We start from the raw sequence: 22,140 nt of genomic DNA, 5'->3' as shown, positions 1-22,140 counted from the left end.
GTGATATCCTCCTGAAACAATGACTCTATAAAGTCGTATGATTTTTTCCAGAGTCGGTTCCCAATTTAAAGCCACTCTTCGTTCTACTATGGTACAACTGAAGAGATAAAGCTAAACCTTTAACGCTACCAGAGAGAAGGCTGGTATATCAGAAACCGCTACTTGACTGGTAGCCTATTTCTTTTGAATTTTAATAAATAATTTTACTGGGGACTCTTATAGCCCTTCTAACAAGCTGTTTATCCATTGTGTCAAGCACATTTGTACATATGTTGTCATCATCCTTTCTAAGACATTTTTTTCTACTTGAGCCCTTAGTATCCTCATTTTTTTCCACACTCCCTCGCTCATGACCCCTTGATAAATTATCAGTTTTTTCATATCTTAAACTGTCTCCTTTCACCCATGTTTCTGTTGTTTGTCATCCTGTGTGTGTGGGTGGGGAGGGGGTGTTATGTGTCTGTACTTGCAATTGGTTCCCCCTTTTGACCCCAACCTTCTCCCTACCCTCATGGTATCACTATTCGTATTACTGTTCCTGAAGGGTTCATTTGTCCTGGATTCTGTGTTTGGAGCTCTTAAACATGTACTAGTGTACATGCTCAGGTCTAGCTGCATTTGTAAGGTAGAACTGGGTTCATGATAGTGGGAGGGAGGAAGCATTAAAGAACTAGAGGAAAGTTGTATGTTTCGTCGATACTACACTGCACCCTGGCTTGTTTGTCTCTTTGTGACCCTTCTGTCAAGGGATGTCCATTGTCTACAGGTGGATTTTGGGTCTCATGCCTCATACATGATCCTGTTGGCATCTTGTGATCACACAGGCTGGTGTGCTACTTCCATGTGGGCTTTGTTGCTTCTGAGCTAGATGGCCACTTGTTTATCTTCAAGCCTTTAAGACCCCAGATGCTATATCTTTTACTGGCCAGGCACTAACCACTCTCTTCACCACATTTTGTCTTTAGCAAATGTGTAGTTTATTAGAACAAAGTGTTGCATTGAGGGAGTACTTGAGTCGAAGCCAAATGTCCATCTGCTACCTTAATACTTAACATAAATATAGGAACATAGATCCATTTCCCTATTGTTATACATAAATATATTTACATTTGTACCTGACTGTATACCTCTATAAATGTCTTTTGCCTCCTAGTTCTTTCCTATCTTTCCTTTTACTTTCCTCCTGTCCTTGTTTTCTCCTCAGGATTGTTTATCCTGCCCATCTTATATGGATAGACATGGGGGAAAAAAAAACCCAAAACAACCCTATAAATAATTACAGGTCTGTCTGTTGACCTTTATGAATGTTTTCCAATTGAGTCTGATAAGTTACCAAGCCCTGTCCCCGAAGTCTATTTTGGGGGTTCCTCGGGGACTTCATTGCTTTGCTCCCCTTGCTGCTCTGTTGCTCTCCCTTTCTGTTTGGCCCAGTGTGTGGAGGGGGTCAGACTGGGCACAGTTCCCTCACTGTGTCTCCAGTGTTGTCCCCTGTAGCACATGGGTTAGCGGGGGGTGCCATGTCTCGTCGTGGCCCTATGGTCCTCTCCATGCATTGGCTGCTCTGAGCAGGAATATTGCCCTTGGGGCTTGATTGGCCATGATGCAGTCCACTTGCTCTCTCTCCACTCTTAGTTGGTTCCCTTGTGTTCTCAGCACACCCCGAGCTGTATTTTCAGTCCTCTCCTCTGTAGTGCACTTTTTCGGAGGGGGGCTGCATCGTTGGGATTATTTCTAATCATCAATAATGGATGCCAAAAGTTGAGAATTTTTAAACAGAAAAAAAACTATCACTCTAGACCAAGAGTGGCAAACCTTTTTTTGCCAAGGACCATCTGTATAATATCATTTGTGTCAACTGGCCAAATAGCTCAGCCCTCATGTGATGGCTGGCACTGCTTCTCTGTGAGACTCGTCATGTTTCCAGAGCCTCAGACAGGCATTGGAGCAGATGGTCCTCACCTTTGTTAGTCCGGGTTGACTAGAGGATCAAATTCATAGACACTCATCTGTGTTTGCTTTATGTCAAAGAGTAATTGTATATTAAGAAAGTAATTGTATATTACGCAGCCCAGTCCAGATTAAGTCCGATATTAGCCCTTATGTCCAATACCAGTCTGTAATTAGCTCTGCAGACTCTTGCAACACATGCCGTGGCTGATTGCTGGAAGATCACAGGCCAGTGGGTGGAAAGTTTTGTGGATCCAGTGGCAGTGGAAGCATCTCAGCACTGGCAGGAGTCTCCACGTGGAGCCTCCAGGTCCAGGACTCAAGAGTAGCGCCGTGTGTCCTGTCAGCAGGAAGACGAAGCAAAGCGTCTGTGTGTATCTGGCCTCTAGTGAGCTATTTATTTCTGTGGCGCCTCCAAAGGAGGTCATTAAACTGTGGCCTTATTGACAGTCTAGATTCCACCTCTTCGTAAATTGACACCTGATTTTGCAACTACCACACCACCCCTGCCATTTTCCTTAAATAAGTAAGAAAATTTAATGCACCAAGACCCTCATTTTGAAAACTATTACCAAGGGATGTTCTTTAGGAAGAAGGGAATTGAACCCATAGAGAGAAGTGGGACACAGAGAGCAGTGATGGGCAGAATTATTAACAATACGACTGTCAATCTACTATTGGTCCCCCACAAAAGTCACAAGCAATTTATAAATTGTTTTAAATGTAAAAGATTGTTTTTATGTGGATGTTAAACTAGATGACAATAACTGAGTAGGGAAGGCAGAAGTATCTGATGTGGTCCATTTTCATCCACAGGAAGACAGAAGTAATACTTTAGATTTTATTTCATATTTAAAAAGGAAAGAGGGGTGGTGGCAACCTTAAATTCCCAAACGGAAGACAGAAAGGGGAAGCTGGAAGGAAATACAGGCTTCCTGGCCACGCAACAAGGCACTTGTGGCGTACGATGGTGCCGCTCTGGCTGCTATTGGAAAGGCTGGTGGTTTGACCCCACCTGGGACTCTGGGAAAAAGTGACCTGTCTTGTCTGCTCCTGTGAAGATTACAGTCTAGAACGCTCATGAGACAGTGCTACCCTATCTTGTAGGGTTGCTATATTTCAGATTAACTAGGCAACAATAGTATGGCAGGATTGAAAGCACCAGATGGTAGGAAAGGAAGGGGAAAATAGGATCCAGATAATTCTGAATATATTAGTAATAACAAGTGTAAACTAGTTTATCAACTTAGGTTATCAGATCAGAGGGTTTTTTTAAATCTAGCTTTTTGTTTATTTAAATGGAACAAACATTTGAGTAAATGAAGAATTCAAAGTTTTTAATTTGCTCTTATGTATAATACCCATTGTCATTGAGTCAAGTCTGACTCATAACGATACTGGAGGACAGAGTAGAAGTGCCCCATTAGTTTTCAAGACTGTAAATCTGTGGAAGAGGAGCAAGACTCACATTTCTCCTGTGCTTACGCCCAATGCGTAACCCACTATGCCCCCCGGACTCCTTATGAACAAGAAGAGAATTAAATCCCAAAGCTCTTCTTCTAAATCATAGGTTCCCAAACTTATTTGGCCTATTACCCCCTTTTCAGGGAAAAAAAAATTACTCAGAGTTTCCTTAGCAATTAAAAACTTTCATACACTAGCTTATAAAGCAGGATAAAATCTAAAGTATCTACTTTTGCAAGTCCCTACCCCCATCATTCCAGAGCCCCAGGGTAGGATTGCCCACTTTGGAAAGCATTGTTGTAATCTCACAAGGAATCTTCCCAGAGAGCTCTACCTTCAGAAAGATGAGGGAGGGGTGCATTTAAACAGTATTATCCAAGAAAAGAAACTTAGAGTAAAACAACCAATAAGAGCTGGAGTCATAGAGGAGTGACCGTTTACATGTTTTCCGAAGAGGTCAGCTATTTCAAAACTCTAAATGTCTTAAAATATTTTTCTATATAAGTTCTGTTTCCAAGGACTTTATAATGATCACATTTTCAGAGAAAGTCGCACTTTGTATTGAGAATTTAGAATTGATGCTCTTATATCATTCTCTATTCACCACTTTATGAAAACTGGCTTTCTCAGGAATGCCTCTGAATTTTTCCAAGCTTTCTTTCACCAAAGGTTAGGAAAGTATGCAATTTCAAGGTTAGGCATTGGAATTCTGTTAGTTCATCTAGAAATGAGGTGAAAATAGCTCGGAGAAGATTAAAACATACAATGTAGAAAAAGGAAAGACGCATAGGAGAATCTTAACAAATAGAAGGTGAGTCAGGTAAATGTTTCACATGTTCATCTTTTTTTAATAACAGTTTTATTGGCTCATAATTTCCATATCATATAATTCAGTAGTTCAGTTATTCATCATATCAAGGAGAATTGTGCAATCATTACCATATCAATTTTAGAACACCCCCCACCCCCATGATAAATCGCCTTTAAAACAAGTTGTGCAGTCAGTTCTAGTGCTTGCTCCCCTCTTCGTTTTTTGTTCCTGACCTGCCCTTTCCTTCCCTTCAGTATCCCCCACCTCCCTTCTGCATCCCTTATCAACCCTTTCGTCAGTGATAATCACTCTGCATCCACTCCTCTGTTCACTTTTCTTCATTGTTGCCTCTTACACAACAACCTTATTTTAAATTTAGATGTACATAAGGAACCTTGTATGCTTTTTGTATTTTCTTGGTATATTTCCAGTGTTTGCTACTTAATAGCTCAGTGAAAATATTTATAAGGAGTTACATTAGGCTCAAACATAAGAACAATCCTGAGAGTAGTACAAACAAGGTGGTGCTTTCCTTCTGTTGCCAGCCAGACAAGAGAAACAAATTCAGTGGCGCTCCTTTATGCGGCAGAAAGTTTTGTATTAAGTAATAATAAAAGTGAGTTGGATACTAGCCCATAAATCCCTCTTCAGACTCATGGAAGCCATACACAATGATGCAGAACGCGGCAGAGCACAACTGGCTGGTGGGTGCCAAGTCCAGGGATCCAGTGGTGGTAGTGCTGGCAGCAGGAAGGTGAAGGCGGAGAGGAGAGCGAGGAAATTCCCAGGATTTTCCTTATGGGAAGCCACACCCACCAGGAGGTGCCATCAGGCTGTGGCCTGATTGACAGGCTTTTGTATCTTCAAGTTGACAACAAAAATTATGCAACTACCACAGTTACTGTGACTCAGAACTAGCTCAGTGGCACCTCGAACACCACTGCCACCACTGATAGCATGAAAAGTAAAGTATACAATGTTTGACAACAGTGGTTCTCGACCCTCCTTGTGCCACGACCCTTGAATGCAGTTCCTCATGTTATGATAACCCCCGACCATAAAATTATTTCATTGAAACTTCATAACTATAATTTTGCTACTATTAGGAATCATAATGTAAATCATAATGAGTTTCCCCATAGTCTTAGGCGACCCCTGTGAAAGGGTTGTTCGACCCCCAAGGGGGTCGTGACCCACAAGTTGAGAACCGCTGTTTGACAAGTTTTGCTCCTTCCCTGAATGAAGCATTCCTGCATTGCTGTAATACCTTGCCTGGTGCTTTAAATCCATGAAATTCCCTACGCTACATCCCATTGAAATATTAGGGGGCCTCAAAAAGTTGATAGTAAGATTCCATTATCTTTTAATTCCATTATCCTTAACCTTTTTGGAGCCCCTTTGTACATCTTAGTCTTCCATCTGGTACTGTGCCTCAATTTCTAGATGCGGATTTGGTAAATATGGACAAACTGGTTTGTAGGGATAGCACAGTATATTGCTCCTTGGCAGTGGGGGCTAGCTAATGTGACATGTAAAGTATATAGGATTATCTGGAGCCTAGTTCTCCCACCTGCCACTCGGGGCTGGGTAGATAGATGAAAGTGTTCTTGTCATTAGAAACCCCCTTAGTGGGGGGGATTGTCACCCAGAAGGGCATTGTATTTGGCCTACAAGTGTTTGTCATCCTTTTCCTTAGAGTCAGGTTGTGGTCCTTAGGGGGGAAACATAACCTCCAGCCAGTGATGTGGCAACTACCAGTAGGCATAGGTTCTACAAATAAATTATCAGACCTTCTTCCTTCCTATTTTTTTTCCTTTTAAAAATCATTTTATTGGGGGTTCGTACAACTCTTATAACAATCCATACATCCATCCATTGTGTCAAGCACATTTCAGACCTTCCTTTTTAAAAAAAATCATTTTATTGGGGGCTCATACAACTCATCACAATCCGTACATACATAAATTGTATAGAGCACATCTGTACATTCGTTACCCTCATCATTGTCAAAACATCTCTTCACCCAAGCCCCTGGCATCAGCTCCAGACCTTCCTTCTTAAAGATAGATGTTTCCTCTAGAAACAAAGAGACTTTGCAATTTATAAGAATCGCTTTTTTTAAATTGCCTAAGGTATAATTAGGGCATAATTAAGAAGCCCTGAAGGCTCTGGGAGTTTGGCATTGGTCTTCTAACCCAAAGGTCAGTAGTTCAAACCCACCAGCCACTCCAAGGGAGAAAGAGAAAGTTGTCTTATACCTGTAAAGATTTACGGTCTCAGAAACCGTAAGGAATAATTCTATTCTGTTGTGAGTTTAAGAGTTGAAATCTGCTCAGTGGCAGTGGGTTTGGTTTGAAGGTGTGATTGCAAACACTATTTGCAGCAACACATTTCCATTGTTACCATAGCAAGGTAGTTCAGGAATAGCAGTTAAGTATACTGCCAAGAGTCTGATTTTTTTCTTGTTGTTTTTGTTAGTGGTATGACATGGAGAACTGCCAGCTCCTTATGAGTAATCTTGGGGGATACTCGGAAGTTTTAAGGGAGGCTTTACCTCTAACTTAGCATCCCAATTAAAATGCTCTGGGGTATAAGGATTCCTCCTTTAGCACTGTGAAGCATGTAAAAGAATTATTTCGGTATTAAGATGTGCATGATGGTTGATTACAAAGCACTGTTTTGTGCTCGCTTCGGCAGCACATATACTAAAATTGGAAAATTAGCATGGCCCCTGCGCAAAGATGACACGCAAAATCGTGAAGCGTTCCATGTTTTAAAAAATAACAATAAAATAAAATGCACTGTTTTACAGTCAATTCCTGCTTAGGGCAACCCGGATGATCAGAGTAGCGTTGTCCCTGTCGGCTCTCTGAGGAAGCCACTGCCACATCTTTCTCTCATAGAATGGCTGGTGCGTTCAAATGGGTGACCTCTTGCTTAGCAGCCAGTTTCCAGGGGTTACTTTCTAAATTTGGAGCCTAATTTTTGAAGACAAATTCTGAAAGAGTTGGCCAAAGAGACTAGTCAGATACAAGCAGCAAGGCAAATGAGAATTAATTACCCAGCTTTGCTATGTCAGAAGACTGTAAATGAGCAATAGCTATTGCAAAAGGACAGTTAAGTTCAGTTTCTCAGGAAAATAAAGCTCTCATCTTTTTTTACAGCACTACACGGTCCTAATAAATACAAAGGAATAATTGGGTCAGTATCTTTATAAATGTTAACAGACGTTTGAGAAGAAAATGTTCTCTAATAAAGCCAATAATTTCTATTTCCCATATAAAGAGCAAAGAACATTTTACTGTTTTTGAGGATATACTATATACCCAAAGACATAGCCTTGTTTCTCTGTGTTACACAGATTCCTTTCACAGTGTACACATGTTTATTAGCTAGAAGTATACTTGGTTGTATGTATATTTGTTATATCAAATAATATATTTAATGAGTTATTAAAGTTTTAAACTGGTTTTAAAATAATTTTAGGAAGTATCTTTAATATGTGTACCAGTAATTGATTATAACACGTTCATTTTAGAATTAGAACAAGTGTGTTCATATGTGGTTAAAGATACTTGGGCCAAAAACATACATTATGTAGTGGCTTACATAGGTTTGGGTTTTTTGTACCTGAATTTCAATTTCTTTAGGAAAATAAAAACTATTAAAACTTTGCCAGGTAGTAGAGATTGTCTTTTTAAAGCCTGTGTCTATGTTTATATACTTATAATTATTAAAATAGATGATATTATTTCAGAAGTTTCATTTAATTTAGCCATTTGAAGACAGAAAAGTCTTGGGTTATGAAAGGTCCATGGTGGGCTCTTTGTTGACACTGGTTTTACACTGAAGTTAGATGAAGGAAAGGGCTGTAATGCTATCTTTTTAAAACCTGAAGCTCGTGAATCGTTAAACAAAGAGCTTATGTTTTGCCTTGATAGGAGCATAAAGTGAGATGGGATAAAAAATTAAATTTCTGGGAGTGATTTTACTGAGTAAGTATTATAGTGAAATTCTCCTCACAGGCATTAGTATAGAAGGATTCTTGTGACATCATGTCTCAGTTACCTGTTAGCTTAAGAAATGGGGTGAAAGCTAGGTTTCCTTCCTTCCAGTGGGCACGTGCTTATCTTTTCACTCAGTGGGAACACTGAGACCCTGACATTGAAAGTAAATGTTTCATTTTCTTAAGAACTTTTTTACGGGTGGTAAGACTATACATCTATGATTTAGATGTTTTTATACAACTGTTTATATATTTATATATTTCTTAGAAATTAAACTTTTTATAACTTGGTTAAATTTTATAATTATAATTTTATAATTGAGGTACACATATCCTAATTTTGTATCTAATATAGTGATGACAGTTAAACTCATAAATCCTAGTTCTCTCTATAAGAACGTGTTGAGTAGGGAACCTGTATTTATTTTTCTGATCTAGGGTGAAAATGGGTACATTGAAAGCATTTAGAGTTTTCATTTGACTTCCTTATTTGTCTCAGGAGGTTTTTTACTGTGTTGATGACAAATTAGATTTTCATTAAGTTTTTTTTTAGTGTATATTTTGAAATATTTTATGTTAAAGTGACAAAAATGGAAGATTTCATACTCATGTCAACCAGAATATTGTTTATATGTATAATTGATTAACTGACAGGCCATTAAGTTGACTGAAAAGAATAGCATGAGCCTTTTTAACTTTAGAATAATAGGAAGGTAGAACATGAGGAAAAAACTAACAATAAAGAGCCCTTTGTTCAAGAAACAAAGAAATATCTTACCTATATTCAAAAAGAAATATCTTACCTATAACATGATGTAAATGATGTATTTTTAGAATAAAGGAAAGTAGCATTAGAAAAAATATGTATGACATAGAGCATGTCGGTTACCATTTGATCCTGTAACTAAATAGCCCTTCCAGGCAACATCTCTAGATCTTGTTTCCTTAAGAATAATGCGAAGCAATTAACTGTAACGATCACAGTGGACCCTTCCCACTCTGATTCAGTGTGTTTTTGATTCCTGTTTTCAATCCATTGTTTCTATCAAGAAAAATTGTCTTTCTAGTAGAGAGAAAGAAATGGAGTAAAAAGAACTTAATGCCTAAGATAGATGAATAATTGTTATAGAGCACCTAGCTTCAGATGTCCACTCTAAACCTAACATAGATCAGACTCTAACGTGCTCAGAGTCTGTATCCCTCCTATTTCGCTACTTCCTACTTACTCAACTTCAGGTTTGTTTCTGTTGCTTATAGTAGAGATTGCCACCACCTCCAGGAAGCTGTTCTAGAATTACCATGGCAAATGGGTGTGTGGATAGTGGTGTCTCTCACTGTATTAGCAAATACTAGAAAAGAGCAACCTGGCATGGAAAATTAAGTGTCGTCAACATTCAAGTAGAGATGTGTAGTGGTTAGTGAACTGTGCAGATGGAGAGTTTAGGAGTGAAATCTAGGTTGAAAAGACAGATTTGGGGTTTACTGGCCTATAAATGGAATTGAAGTCATGGAGCATCTGAGATCAGCCAGGAGGAGAGACTGTAGGGAAAGAAAGCATCAGACCAAATCCTGAAGAAAAGGAACAGTTAGAGGAGAGAAGTGGAGCTGAGCGAAGGAGACTGAGCGCGGCCACGACACTAGTGGAGAAAAGGTGGAGAAGCATGACCTCAGGGAATCAGAACAGCGAATGGGATGAGGAGGACTACACAGTGTTCACTTGGGGCGAAGAAGTCAATCATTGGTTCTCTTGGCAAAAACCATCGTAGTCTGCCTGTGATTGCAGCAGCTTGAACAGTCAATTGGAAACTATGAACATAGCTGTTCTTTCCAGAAGCTTTGCTGTTACAGGGAGGGTAAAGTTAGGATGTAGCTCCCTTGAAGTTATTTAATCCTCGTGGAAAGGAGCTTGGCAAGAAGAGATGAAAGACATGAGAGTTAATTTGTGGAACTTAGTTCTGAGGGAGATAGGAATATCCAAATGGAAGGAGGATGGCCCCTAGACTAAAGATGTGACTGAAGAAAACAAGCACATGGATCTGGCTGATTTACAGGTTTGAAAAAATACAAAAACTGATGTCATTTCCATCGAGTTCATTCCCAGTTACAGCACCCCTGTAGGACAGGGTAGAATTGCCCTTGTGGGTTTCTGAAACTGTGACTCTACAGGAATTGGAAGCCTCATCTTTCTCTCTCTGAGCGGGCTGGTGACTTCAAACTGCTCACCCTGTAGTTAGCAGCCCAGCTCATTTTAACCACTACGTCACCAGGGCTTCGTGATGTGCACTTTGGGGGCAAAGAAATTAAATTACTTGGACTTTAATGCATTTTTCTCCTCCCTGAAGGCAGAGGTAGTTATTTACTGAGTAAGAGTTTTCTGTGGGGTTTTTGATACAAATACTTGCTATGGGGAAGAGAGAACAGCAGTGAAAAAGACATTGCTGGCCAGGGACAGGGAAGATGGTCCCATCGGAGGCCACCTAGCGGTACACAACCACCTGCAGCGTACATCGGAGGCTCTTCTGTGTTGACGTGGAGAGGGTGACTAACAGTTGGTTTTAACCAAGGTTGCAGTTTTTCCCAATAGACAGAAGTATGGGACGAGTATATTGAGGGAATTTGCAAGGAAATGGCTGAAGAGATGGATTGTGGTGTTTAGACTGACTGTAGATGGTATGCTGTGCCCCACCAGCCAAATCCACTGCTTGTTTTTGGTTGTTGGTTGTGGGGTTTTTGTTTCACTTTGTTCTTTGGTGTGTGTCTTGTGTTTACAGCCCATGGCTTCTTACACTTTTTGTGTGAGCACTTGTGTAATATCCTTAGTTTGCCTCTTGACTCACAAAGCCTGAGGTATCCATGGTCTGATGCTTAAGAAAACATTTTCTGATCTAAAGTTTCCTTATCTAGACTAAAAGATTATAATCAAGAAAGTTAATAAGCCAAAAATAGCAGGTTCAAGAGACTTAAAGTCTCATTAAGGTCCAAGTACTCCATATATTGAAAGTACCTGAGGTGGTAGCCCTGGAAGGATAGGAGGCTATAAGATTTGAATTAAAAATTTCCTCTTTGGAGTAACTTATATTGATGACTAGGTATAGTTTGTGGCTCTTCAAGTAGGTGGCGAAATTTGAGATGATGTCAAGATTCTGGATTCAAGGTCAAGGAATGGAGGCTAAACAGGGTCAATGATGTCAGTTTGGGTAAGGCATTGCTATTCAAATTAGCCACTTTGGGATGAGATAAATATTTATGTAATCTGATAGCAGATCAAATATTCAGTCCCTAATGGCGAGGGATAACAACTGGAAGGCCAGATATATGTATGTATGTACAGATAGCGATACATAATGGGAAGACATGTGGCTGGTGCCCACAGCCAGCAGTGTGAGAAAGGTATGCCTGTGGACTGTCAGACTGGGTAAAATCTTCTTACGAACCTCGGGACATTGAGGCAGAAACCAAATTTCAAGGCTCTGTGGTGTCTTAAATGAAGGAGACTTGCCAGGTGGTTCAGTCTTGAAGGTAGACCCATCATAAGTTAGTTGACTGAGAGATCAGCTTTCCTTTCAGAGCTTATGTGGGCTTAGTCAGAGAAAGACCTGCCTCACTGCTGGAAATTATTCTCAGAAAGTCCACCAAGATTGCAGGCAACAAAGTCATCATGAATACCCTTCAAAGTCTTTAAACTTAAAATTACTATCCAGTTTTCTCTAAAATCTGGGGAGGGGGTTGAGTTTAATTCACAGATTATTCTTTACCTCTAATTCCTTTTCATTCATTTATTACTGAGCACCAATTCTGTTGTTGGCATTTTGTAGCGAGGCAAAAATGAATGACACCTGTTAATAACTGTTTATATCTATGTGAACCTATTTTTGTTCATTATTTCTTTATATTTCTAGCATGATTTATCCTCATCTAGGACTGCAGATATAATACTGTTACCCACCAGCATGAATTTCTCACAGCATATTGTGGTCATTAATCCACATTAAACGCCTCTGCTGCTTTGTCTGTGGGTGTGTGCACTCATGATGCCCTAGAGGCAGGGAGAGCTCCAGTGCTTTTGTTTGTGTTTTAATTGAATTGATTCTTCCATATCTGTAATAGCATAACCTGTACCTATAACCAGAGCTTAACTTGATTTTTGTCTATGTGTATGTGTTTTCTTGTTTTTTGAGTAGTTGATGGATTTACAGCTGAGTGACAGTAATTTTCGTCGGCACATCCTGTTGCAGTACCTCATTTTATTCCAATACCTCAAGGGGCAGGTCAAATTCAAAAGGTAAGTGAAAATGGCCAGTAAATGATTGATATATATTAGCAAGGACTGGGTGCTGTTGTGTTTCATTTGTTAATCCCAATTTATGAAAAAGGGCTACATCCGTAGACCACATCTTTTGCAGAAAACATAGCTAATTAGGGATTCCTGTTAAAAATAATAGGTGCACAAATGGGTTTCCATTTCTTTGGGTGTCGCCGCACTCAGTCGGAAGCTCCTGATGTCTCCTCCGGGAGGTGGTACAGACCGTTTCCTCTTGTCGCTCTCCCTAGTGAAGTAGACCTCTTTGCTGCTTGGTGGTATGTAGCTGTGTAAAGACCATGGCTTTACAGCCTGCTTGTTTTGAATTCCAGTTTGATAGCCCGTACCCGCAAGTCAGCTCTTTCAGACTTGTAATGACACACTGTAAGCACCCAAACATGTTAGTTCCGATCCTCTTGGCTATCTTAGTAGTTCAGTACAGGACAGTATACTGATCAAGTATACCGAGAATAAGCTTTGTGGTCCTAGAGTCACTGAATCACTTTAAATACATACACACAGCTGTTTAGGACCTTAAGTGAACAATCCCTATAAGGTACTCTGGCTTGGGCTCATAGTGATCCAGTAGTATCGGTGGGATGGCTGTAAAGCGCCTACCACATAGTGTGAATTTAATGGAGCAGTTCTCCTCTCTAACAACACAGAATCCGCTCCGCAGAAACAGGTTTGATTTCAGTTTTTTTAGTAATGTAGTTTTGCATTCAGCCTTTACTGGAGTTTTTTTTCCATTGTATTCTAAATATAGCTTGCTTATCTATAATCTATAGGAATATGTTTGTCTATAATGTATAGGAATATATTTTTTCTGGGCTATTCCCTTTTCCCCTTGTCTTCATTTCTTCATTTCTCTTCTCTTGAGGATGAAGTATAAGAATTTTTTCTTCTAATTTTGCCTTAGGTGACCTTGTCTTGGTAATTTTTGTCACTGTATACAGTGTGGCTAATTTATTTGTTACATGCCTTGTGCTATTTTAAAATCTTTTTATTGGGGGCTTTACAATGCTTATTACAATCTATACATCAATTTTTATCCGACATACTAGTACATATATCCTATCGTTCTTTTCTAGACATTTACTTTCCATTGAGCCCTTGGGATCAGGTCCTATTTTTCTCTTTTTGGGGTGGTGGGGAGGATCAGGTCTTTTTTTTTTCCTTGTGCTTTTTAAAGGCAGTTTATTAACTTTAAAATTGAACATGTATTGCTATAACTCAAACATGTCTTTATTTATTTCCTAGTTCAAACTATGTCTTAACTGATGAGCAATCACTCTGGATTGAAGATACTACAAAATCAGTCTATCAAGTAAGTTCAACATGCGACAACCCATGATTGAAAAAAATGGAAATTTAGAATTTTCTTTGTTTCAGCCCCAAATAGGAAAATAAGGATAAAGTTAAGCTCAGGTACAAGACCACAGACACTTCTTGGTTCTCTGCCTGCAAACCACTCCTATGATGCAGAAAGTTGTTGAAAGCTTAGTATATTCTTTCTAATCACAGCTACTATCTGAAACCCCTCCCGATGGAGAAAGATTTTCAAAGATGGTAGAGGTATGTTTTATATTACATTTTTCCTATTACTAATTAGAATTTCAAGTATTTCTATGCAAATATAATTTCTGTGTTTTTCACAGCATATATTAAACACTGAAGAAAACTGGAACTCATGGAAAAATGAAGGCTGTCCCAGTTTTGTGAAAGAAAGGTAAACATTAGTCACCACAAGAAACAAAGATACTTCAAAATAAAATTTGTTTTGTTTTTACACTATGTATAATATGTATATAGTTCATAAAAAATGTAAGTTGAACTTTTTAAGAATGTAACTATTTTGATTACTTTAGTTTGAATTTTTTTACTTCAAATATATTTTCATTCAATTCCCAGAACAAATTGATTTATTTTTAATTGTGGAAAAGTTTGTATATATTCACTTCTTACAATTTGCCCCATTTTAAGATATTTTGTCTTATGGATGATTGTTCTATCATAATATAGGAAACATAATATATGAAACTGATGACAAGTCACTTTCAATTCATCGTCACCACCTGAAACAGTGGAGAACTGCCCCGTGGAGTTTCCAAGGCTGTAATCTATGTGGAAATAAGACTGTCAGTCAAATCTTGCTCCCACAGGGTGACTTTTCGCTGAGCAGTTTACCACTGAACCACCATGTTGTTTGTCTTCTTTAGGAATAAAGCAATAACTAAATTTCTTTTACATTACACACTCCCATCTCTGCTGTCCATTTGTAGTCCCCCAAATGCTGTGGGTCTTGTGTACCACAGGTCCTCCGATTCCAAGCCTGCAAAAGTCCTGCGGAAAAGAACAGCACCGGAGGACTTCCTAGGGAAAGGACCCAACAGAAAAATCCAGATGGGAAAGTAAGTTAACTTGGTAGCCTACAAGGGTTATTAGTGATTTCAATATTTTGAAGATGTTTCTAGGACCTCTCTACTATTTCATATCCAAATAAAAGATGGATGTGTATTTTATATGTGCATAGATGAACTAAAGCAAACCAACCCTATTGATAAATCCTACACATTCATTTAACTTACATTACAAGCAGTCCTTTATTTACCCCGCTGCCTAAAACCCATGGCTCTAGGATATGTCACGTCTATGTGTCACCAATAGAATCCTGCTATTTAAAGGGATCTTCCTTCTAGTTGTATCAAAGTACCACAATCCTTGGGTGTCTTACCTCTCGGTGTGCTTGAATATTTTTAGTAATTGAATTCTTAAAATTGCGTAGGAGAAAAAGAAAACTCATAATATCACCACCCACAAACCACGGTTTGTGTTATTTTTCTTTCTACATTGAGGCATACAAGGATAGTGACTGACCATAAATATTTATTTTCGATTTGTCTGACTGTTTTGTAGTGAGGAGCTAACAAGGCTTTGGAATCTCTGTCCTGATAATATGGAAGCTTGTAAATCAGAGACAAGGTAAGTTTAAAGTATCTTGTTGCTATTTTATTTCCTGCCCAAAGTGTTTTGTCTATCTTGTTAACAATGAAGAATCACCAAAGTGTAGTCATTAATGTAAATCGTGGACTAGCCTCCAGTAAAGAAATAACTAATGAGTTAAAGATTTTATTATTAATTAATCACCCAGAAAGCGAATCAGGAGTGTCATGAGTGAGAAATTTCTTTAAACAGCAAATAACAGCAAATAGTAGACTGACAGCAGACTTCCAGAAGAAGAGAAGAAGCCATTTGACCATGGAGGGGTATCTTTAAACTCTTAAGGGAAAGTATCACATCCGAATTCTGCAACAAGTTAAATTATCAGTCATGTGGGACTGAAAATTAAAGCCTTCCTCCCTGCCTCCAACACCGCCCACCCCCAACCTAAAACTGAGACATTACCATCAATGAACAGACCGGGGGCAGAGGGTGGGGGGGAGGCAGAAGTAGATCACCAAGTTTCCTCTCGGACACTGAGTGCACTGAAACAAGTGACCATTAGAAGCCAAGTGCATTAACCCTCTGCACCACCCAGGGCCTCTCTGCCAAACACAGTCCTCTAATCCAACTGTGAAACAGAAGAACCGGAGCTCTGGAAAGAGGATCGCTACATAAACACCTTGTTAATAAGCTGAATATGTAAAAGAAATAGAATATATTCAGTGTATATACCAAATCAAGCAATCAAACAGAAGATGCAGGAGGAAAGCACAGCATAAATTCAAAAGTAAGTAATAACAATCAATTGTAAATGAATTCTTTAATTAGAAATTAGCATTATATAAGAGTAAACCAAAATTATTGCTATAAACTCATAGAAGCCTTTAATGAATAAAAATAACAAACTATGAAGCTGTTCTTCAACATAATTCTCATCTAGATGTATGCCTGTCTGAAGACAGCATTTCCATCTCTAACTTTCCCCGAGGAATTCTTTGTTCTTTCATTGACACCACCTCAAAACGACAAGTTGGGCATCCTCCAGTGATTCAAAACATGCTCCTTTGCAGTCTGTTTGGAGAACTAACAAAAAGTTGTGAAGAGGCAAGATCAAGGCTATAGGGTGAATGGGTGAGATCGTCCAGTGAAATTCTCATTCTCATAGGTCGGTGCTCCCTCCTCGAATCAACCAGGCTCATTGTTGTGGGAATCCCTTGGTAGAACTCTGTTGGCCTTTTCCTCATCAGTACTTTTCCGTTTTCTACAAGTTTCCTGAGTCCCTGTGAGCTTTCTGTGTCCTTGGAGAAAGTCTATCAGGAATTCCAAAAATTAGTCACAACAAAGCTGACCTCTCTGCCTTGAATTTCATTTATCCAAAAGAACCCTTCAGAAACTGTGCTTTTGATTGACCCTTTTTTTTCATTTTTAAAAGCATCCTGATGAGACTAAGACAAGTGTGTTACTGAGAGATTGTCTGCAGGCATCCACTGGTCTCAGAGACTTGTTTAAACATACATGTTTGAAATAAACTGAAACCCTATACATTTGACTTACTATCGTGTTTCAAAAACTCATCTATATGCTTATACACACCTGAAAAGTAAGAATATGGGAAGATTAAAAATAAAGGATGGAAAAAGGTACAACAGTTATGTTGATGTTAGAAGAATCTTAAATCAAAAAGCATTATTCACCTCCATGATAGGATCGCTGAAGACAAATGGGTGCATAAGCAAATGTGGTGAAGAAAGCTGATGGTGCCCGGCTATCAAAAGAGATAGTGTCTGGGGTCTTAAAGGCTTGAAGGTGAACAAGCGGCCATCTAGCTCAGAAGCAAATAAGCCCACATGGAAGAAGCACACCGGCCAGTGCGATCACGAGGTGCCCAAGGGACCAGGTATAAGGCACCATGCCAAAAAAAAAAAAAAAGATATAAGTGTGTGTATGCATGTGTATATATGTGTATATGTATATATGTATGTATATATATGTATATATAGATATATTAAATGAAGGGGGAAGTGCAGAGTGGAGACCCAAGGCCCAAGTGTCGACCGATGGAGATCCCCTCATAGAGGGGTTTAGGAGAGGAGATGGGTTAATTAGGGTGTGAGGTGGTATCGATGAAGAACACAGCTTTCCCCCGGATCCTGGATGCTTCCTTCCCCCAACTACCATGATCCGAATTCTACCTTGCAGGGCTGGATGGGACGGAGGCTGTGCACTGGTGCATGTGGGGGCTGGAGGTACAGGGAATCCAGAGTGGATGATGCCTTCGGGACCAGGGGTGTGGGGGACGATGCTGGGAGAGTGGAGGGTGAGTGGGTTGGAAAGGGGGAACTGATTACAAGGAGCCACATGTGACCTCTTCCCTGGGAGAGGGACAGCGGAGAAGCGGGGAAGGGAGACTCCGGATAGGACAAGATATGACAAAACAATGATGTATAAATTACCAAGGGCATATGAGGGAGGGGGGAATGGGGAGGGAGGGGGGGGAAAAAAAAGAGGACCTGATGCAAGGGGCTTAAGTGGAGAGCAAATGCCTTGAGAATGATTGGGGCAGGGAATGTATGGATGTGCTTTATACAATTGATGTATGTATATGTATGGATTGTGGTAAGAGTTGTATGAGTCCCTAATAAAATGTAAAAGAAGAAAAAAAAAACAAACAAGAAGCATTATTAAAAATAAAGGCAACAATGCATAAAGAGATAAAGAAATGCACCAGAAATATATAGACTTTTTAAAATGTTTATTTCCTAAAAATAATATCTCAAAAACTTGACAGTTAAAATAAATGACTAATCTACAGTGTACTAAAAGTTTGGTATTTAAATATTTATAAAATAAAGTAAGACAAAATTTTGAAGATTTGAACGAACTTGGTCTAGTGATGATAGTTCATTAAATTGTACATCATTAGCAAAAACTTACAAAAATTTAAAACATGTTGAAACTTCAAAATATTTGTGGAAAAATATCACAAACTTTAGGTTCCCTATTTCTGTAAATTCTTGGTTGAAGGAGAAAATCATAATAGAAATTAGAAAATAGAATAAATTACAAGTGAAACTTTTAGGAAAATATTCCAACATTTGGACTCTACCTCAGTTAGATACAGCAGAACATAGGGCATTAAGGTTTTGTTTTAGTCTTTAAAGTCCAGTGTTCAAAGAAGACCATTGTAAACTGAAAGTAGAAAGTTGAAATAAAATTAGAGTTCTCTAAAATAGAAAATACGTAGGAGAGGATCAGTAAGACTGCATTTTGGGTCCGGATTTTTTTCGAGGAGGGATTGTGGTTTTATGTTAAGACTACAGAAACTTTAGGCAAGATTAATATGGAGGGGTGGGGGAATAAAAGAAAATTAGATTCCTGCCAATTCAAAAAAAGTAAATACAATAGAAAAAAATAAAGGCAAAGGGGAAATTTTTCCAGAAGTAGCAACCTTTGTAGACCTAGGAAAAAAGATTCTTGCTGATACATATAAAGAGCTCTGGTGGTGTAATGGTTACCCGTGGGCTGGGATCTGAATGGCCTGCAGTTCAAAAACCACCAGTAGCTCCCAGGGAGAAAGACTGAGCTTTCTACTCCTGTAAACAGTTACAGTCTCAGAAACCCAGAGGGTTGCAATGAGTCAGCATTGATTCGATGGCATTGATTTGACTTGGTGAGTACATATAAAAATGACAACACAATTGCATAATTCTTTTTAATATCTTTAAACTATTGAATTGTATGGTATACATATTATATATACATTTTCTAGTGAACAGATCCAGTAACTTAAAAATACCAACATTTTTGTAAGAATTGTGGTTAAAAATAATTGACCAGTCCTGCCCATGCGACTGTGTGAATTGTCACTGTGGACGACAAATTGGCAATATCTCAAAAGTAAGGGTGTTTATTAAACCTATTTTATCTTTTGGGTGACTATTGTGAACAGCATTATTCCTTGATTTTTTTTCTTCCCTGAGCTCTTCAATTTGTATACAGGAATCTGATTCATTTTTGCTTGTTAATATTGTTACCTGCTTCGTTGCCAAATTCTTCAATTAGTTCCAACGTTTTCTTCTCAAGTCCTTAGGGTTTTCTATGTCTAGAATTATAACACGTACAAATAGAATTTTACTTCTTTGGCAATTTGCATGCCTTGGATTTTTGTTTCTTATCTAATGGCTCTAGGTAAAACTTTCTGTACAGTATTGAATAACAGTGGTGATAAAGGGTATTCTTGTCTGGAACCTGCTCGCAAGGGAAATGCTTTCAATTTCTTCCCATTGAGCAAGACATTGGCCCCTGGTTTTGTGTGCATCTGCCCTTAATATGTTGAAGAATTTCCCCTGCATTCCTATTTGGTTGAGTGTTTTCTCAGGAATGGGTGCTGGGTTTGTCAGATTTCTTTTTTATTATGGTGAGATCTTTTGCCTGATTTGGGTCCCAGGTTTATGCTTTCTGTTAATTGTTTCATTGGGGGGGGGGGTTATGCTCTTTCTTAAATGAGTTCAAGAATTTATTGTTCTTTTCAATATTCTGGAATATTTTGAGTGGAGTTGCTACTATATCTTCAGTGAATTCCCCAGGGATGGGGTCCTGCCCTGGGCTTTTTTTTCTGGAGGGGAGTGGCATTAATTTCTTGTATGGGTTGGTTCAGGTTTTAACAAGTCTGTGAGTTAAGGTGGGCAGTGTGTTCTTAGAAGGTCTCAGTCTGATAGAGGTTTCATGTTTATTGTGGTGCAGTCCATAGTATTGTGTTATCCTTTTTATTCAGCTGGTTCTGTTGTGATGCTGCCCATTTCATTTCTTATTCATGATGTTCACATTCTATTTTTCATGTATCAGGCTTGCCAGTAGCTTATCAATGTTATTAATCCTTTCAAAAGAGCTAACTTTTTTATTTTTTCCCTATTGTTTTACTGTTGCATTTTTCTATTTTACTGTTTCCCTGGTTCATTTCTGGTTCTGCTTATAATCTTATGATTTCGGGTGGTTGAAGGTTTATTTTCCTGCACTTGTTCTAGTTGCTAGAGATATGTGTTTGCGTTTTTCCTTTCTCATGCATTCATTTTGCTTTAAATTGTCCTGAGTGCTGGTTTAACTGTGTGCTAAATGTTTTGATGTGTTGTTTTCACATTTGTTTCAATACATATTAAATTTTCATTATTTATTTCTTCAATTACAATTCATTTTTAAGCATGTTCAAAGTCGTCGTATATTTGACTCTACACCTTTGATAACCCAGTTTTATAGCATGGTGCTCTGAATAGATGGCTTGTAGTAATTCATTGTTTTAAGATTTATTAAGGCTTTCACTGTGGCCTAACATGTGGTCTATTCTGGAGAGAGCTCCATGTGCACTAGAAAATAATTTATATTGTGCTGTGATTGGGGTTAGTGTCTTAAGAGGTCAAGTTAAGTTGTTTAGTTCTTCTGTGTCTTTGTTGAGTTTCTTTCAAGTTCTGTCCTTTCTGCAGAGTGATGTATTGACGTCTCCTACTATTATTTCAATGTTGTCTCTTTTTCTCCTCAAATCTTTTTTTTGGGTCTTATATTGGGTGCATAGATCTTTATTATGGTTATAATTTCTTGTTTAGTTCTCCCTTTGATTATTATGTAATGTTCTTTTTTGTCACTCCGTGTGGATTTTATCTTGAAGCAAGGTAATTTATAAGAGATATATTTTATCAGGTTAATATTACCATTCCCACTTTTTAAAAATTGCTTTTAGCTCCATAAGGGAAACCCTGGGTGGCATAGTGTGGTTACTCATTGGACATAGCAGTTTGAAGCCACCTGGTACTGGAAGGGAGAAAGACGGGGCTTTCTGCTCCCATGAAGAGTTAAGACTTAGAAACACACTAGAGAATTTCTACCCTGCCCTGCAAAGTTCCTGTAAGTCAGCATCATCTCGATGGCAGTGAGTTTGTTGTTCTTGTATATTAATTTTTTATCTATTTCTTTGTGTTTCAGTTGGATGTCTTGTAAGCACTATAAGCACCATATTGAGGTCATATTTGATATGCATTTTGCTATTCTCTGCCTCTTGACTATTGCAGTTCATTCATTTATATTGTGTTGTTATTGATGGTTATGAAATAATTGCTTCCATTATGTTCTGTAGTTGTTTTTGCTGGGGGTTTTTTGTTGTGATTTTCTGTATTGAGTTCATTTGTTTGTGGGTTTTTTGTTGTTTTTTTTTAATCCGGTTTACAGTTCACAAGTCGTTGTGCTTTCCTTTTATTTTTATGAGGTTTATGCATTTTTGTTCAGATTACCTTATTTGCTACTCTTCCCACATTTAAAACACTATCATCTCGAAGTGTACTTGACTTCCTCTCTGTTTTGTTATCTAGATTATTCCATTTGCTTTTTAAATATCTTCATTGTGACTCCCTATTTTCAGCCATGTTTTTTCTTTACTTTGATTACTAAAAATATTAGGTTGATTTCAGTACGGTGTATGTTGTTCTAACACTGATTTCTGCTGTTGTTGGGCCCCGTACCATGGAGTCCCTAAGTATGTGTGCCCCAATTATTCTACACTTTAAAAGTAGCCCTGCTTTGGTCTGCCTGGGCCCTGAACACTGGTAGCCCCTAGCAATTCCACCTGCATCTAGTAGGGCCCAAAAGCCACCACCAGGTACGTGAATGTGTACCAGGGAGCTG

General features: G+C 38.6%; 1 protein-coding gene and 1 pseudogene across 1 annotated transcript in view; both read left to right on the top strand.

Annotated features, from left to right (window-relative positions):
- THOC1 (THO complex subunit 1) overlaps positions 1-22,140 on the top strand; it is a 61,071-nt gene that overhangs the window by 31,720 nt on the left and 7,211 nt on the right. The window contains exons 12-17 of the mRNA XM_075532914.1: positions 12,410-12,510; positions 13,789-13,855; positions 14,053-14,103; positions 14,187-14,257; positions 14,844-14,939; positions 15,445-15,510. Of these exons, the coding sequence (XP_075389029.1) occupies positions 12,410-12,510; positions 13,789-13,855; positions 14,053-14,103; positions 14,187-14,257; positions 14,844-14,939; positions 15,445-15,510 (452 nt within the window). The remainder of the gene's footprint in view (positions 1-12,409; positions 12,511-13,788; positions 13,856-14,052; positions 14,104-14,186; positions 14,258-14,843; positions 14,940-15,444; positions 15,511-22,140) is intronic.
- On the top strand, positions 6,904-6,998 carry LOC142428359 (U6 spliceosomal RNA; annotated as a pseudogene).

This window comes from Tenrec ecaudatus, chromosome 15 (assembly GCF_050624435.1).
Source record: "Tenrec ecaudatus isolate mTenEca1 chromosome 15, mTenEca1.hap1, whole genome shotgun sequence".
Taxonomy (NCBI): domain Eukaryota; kingdom Metazoa; phylum Chordata; class Mammalia; order Afrosoricida; family Tenrecidae; genus Tenrec; species Tenrec ecaudatus.
This window is presented reverse-complemented; position numbering and strand designations above follow the sequence as displayed.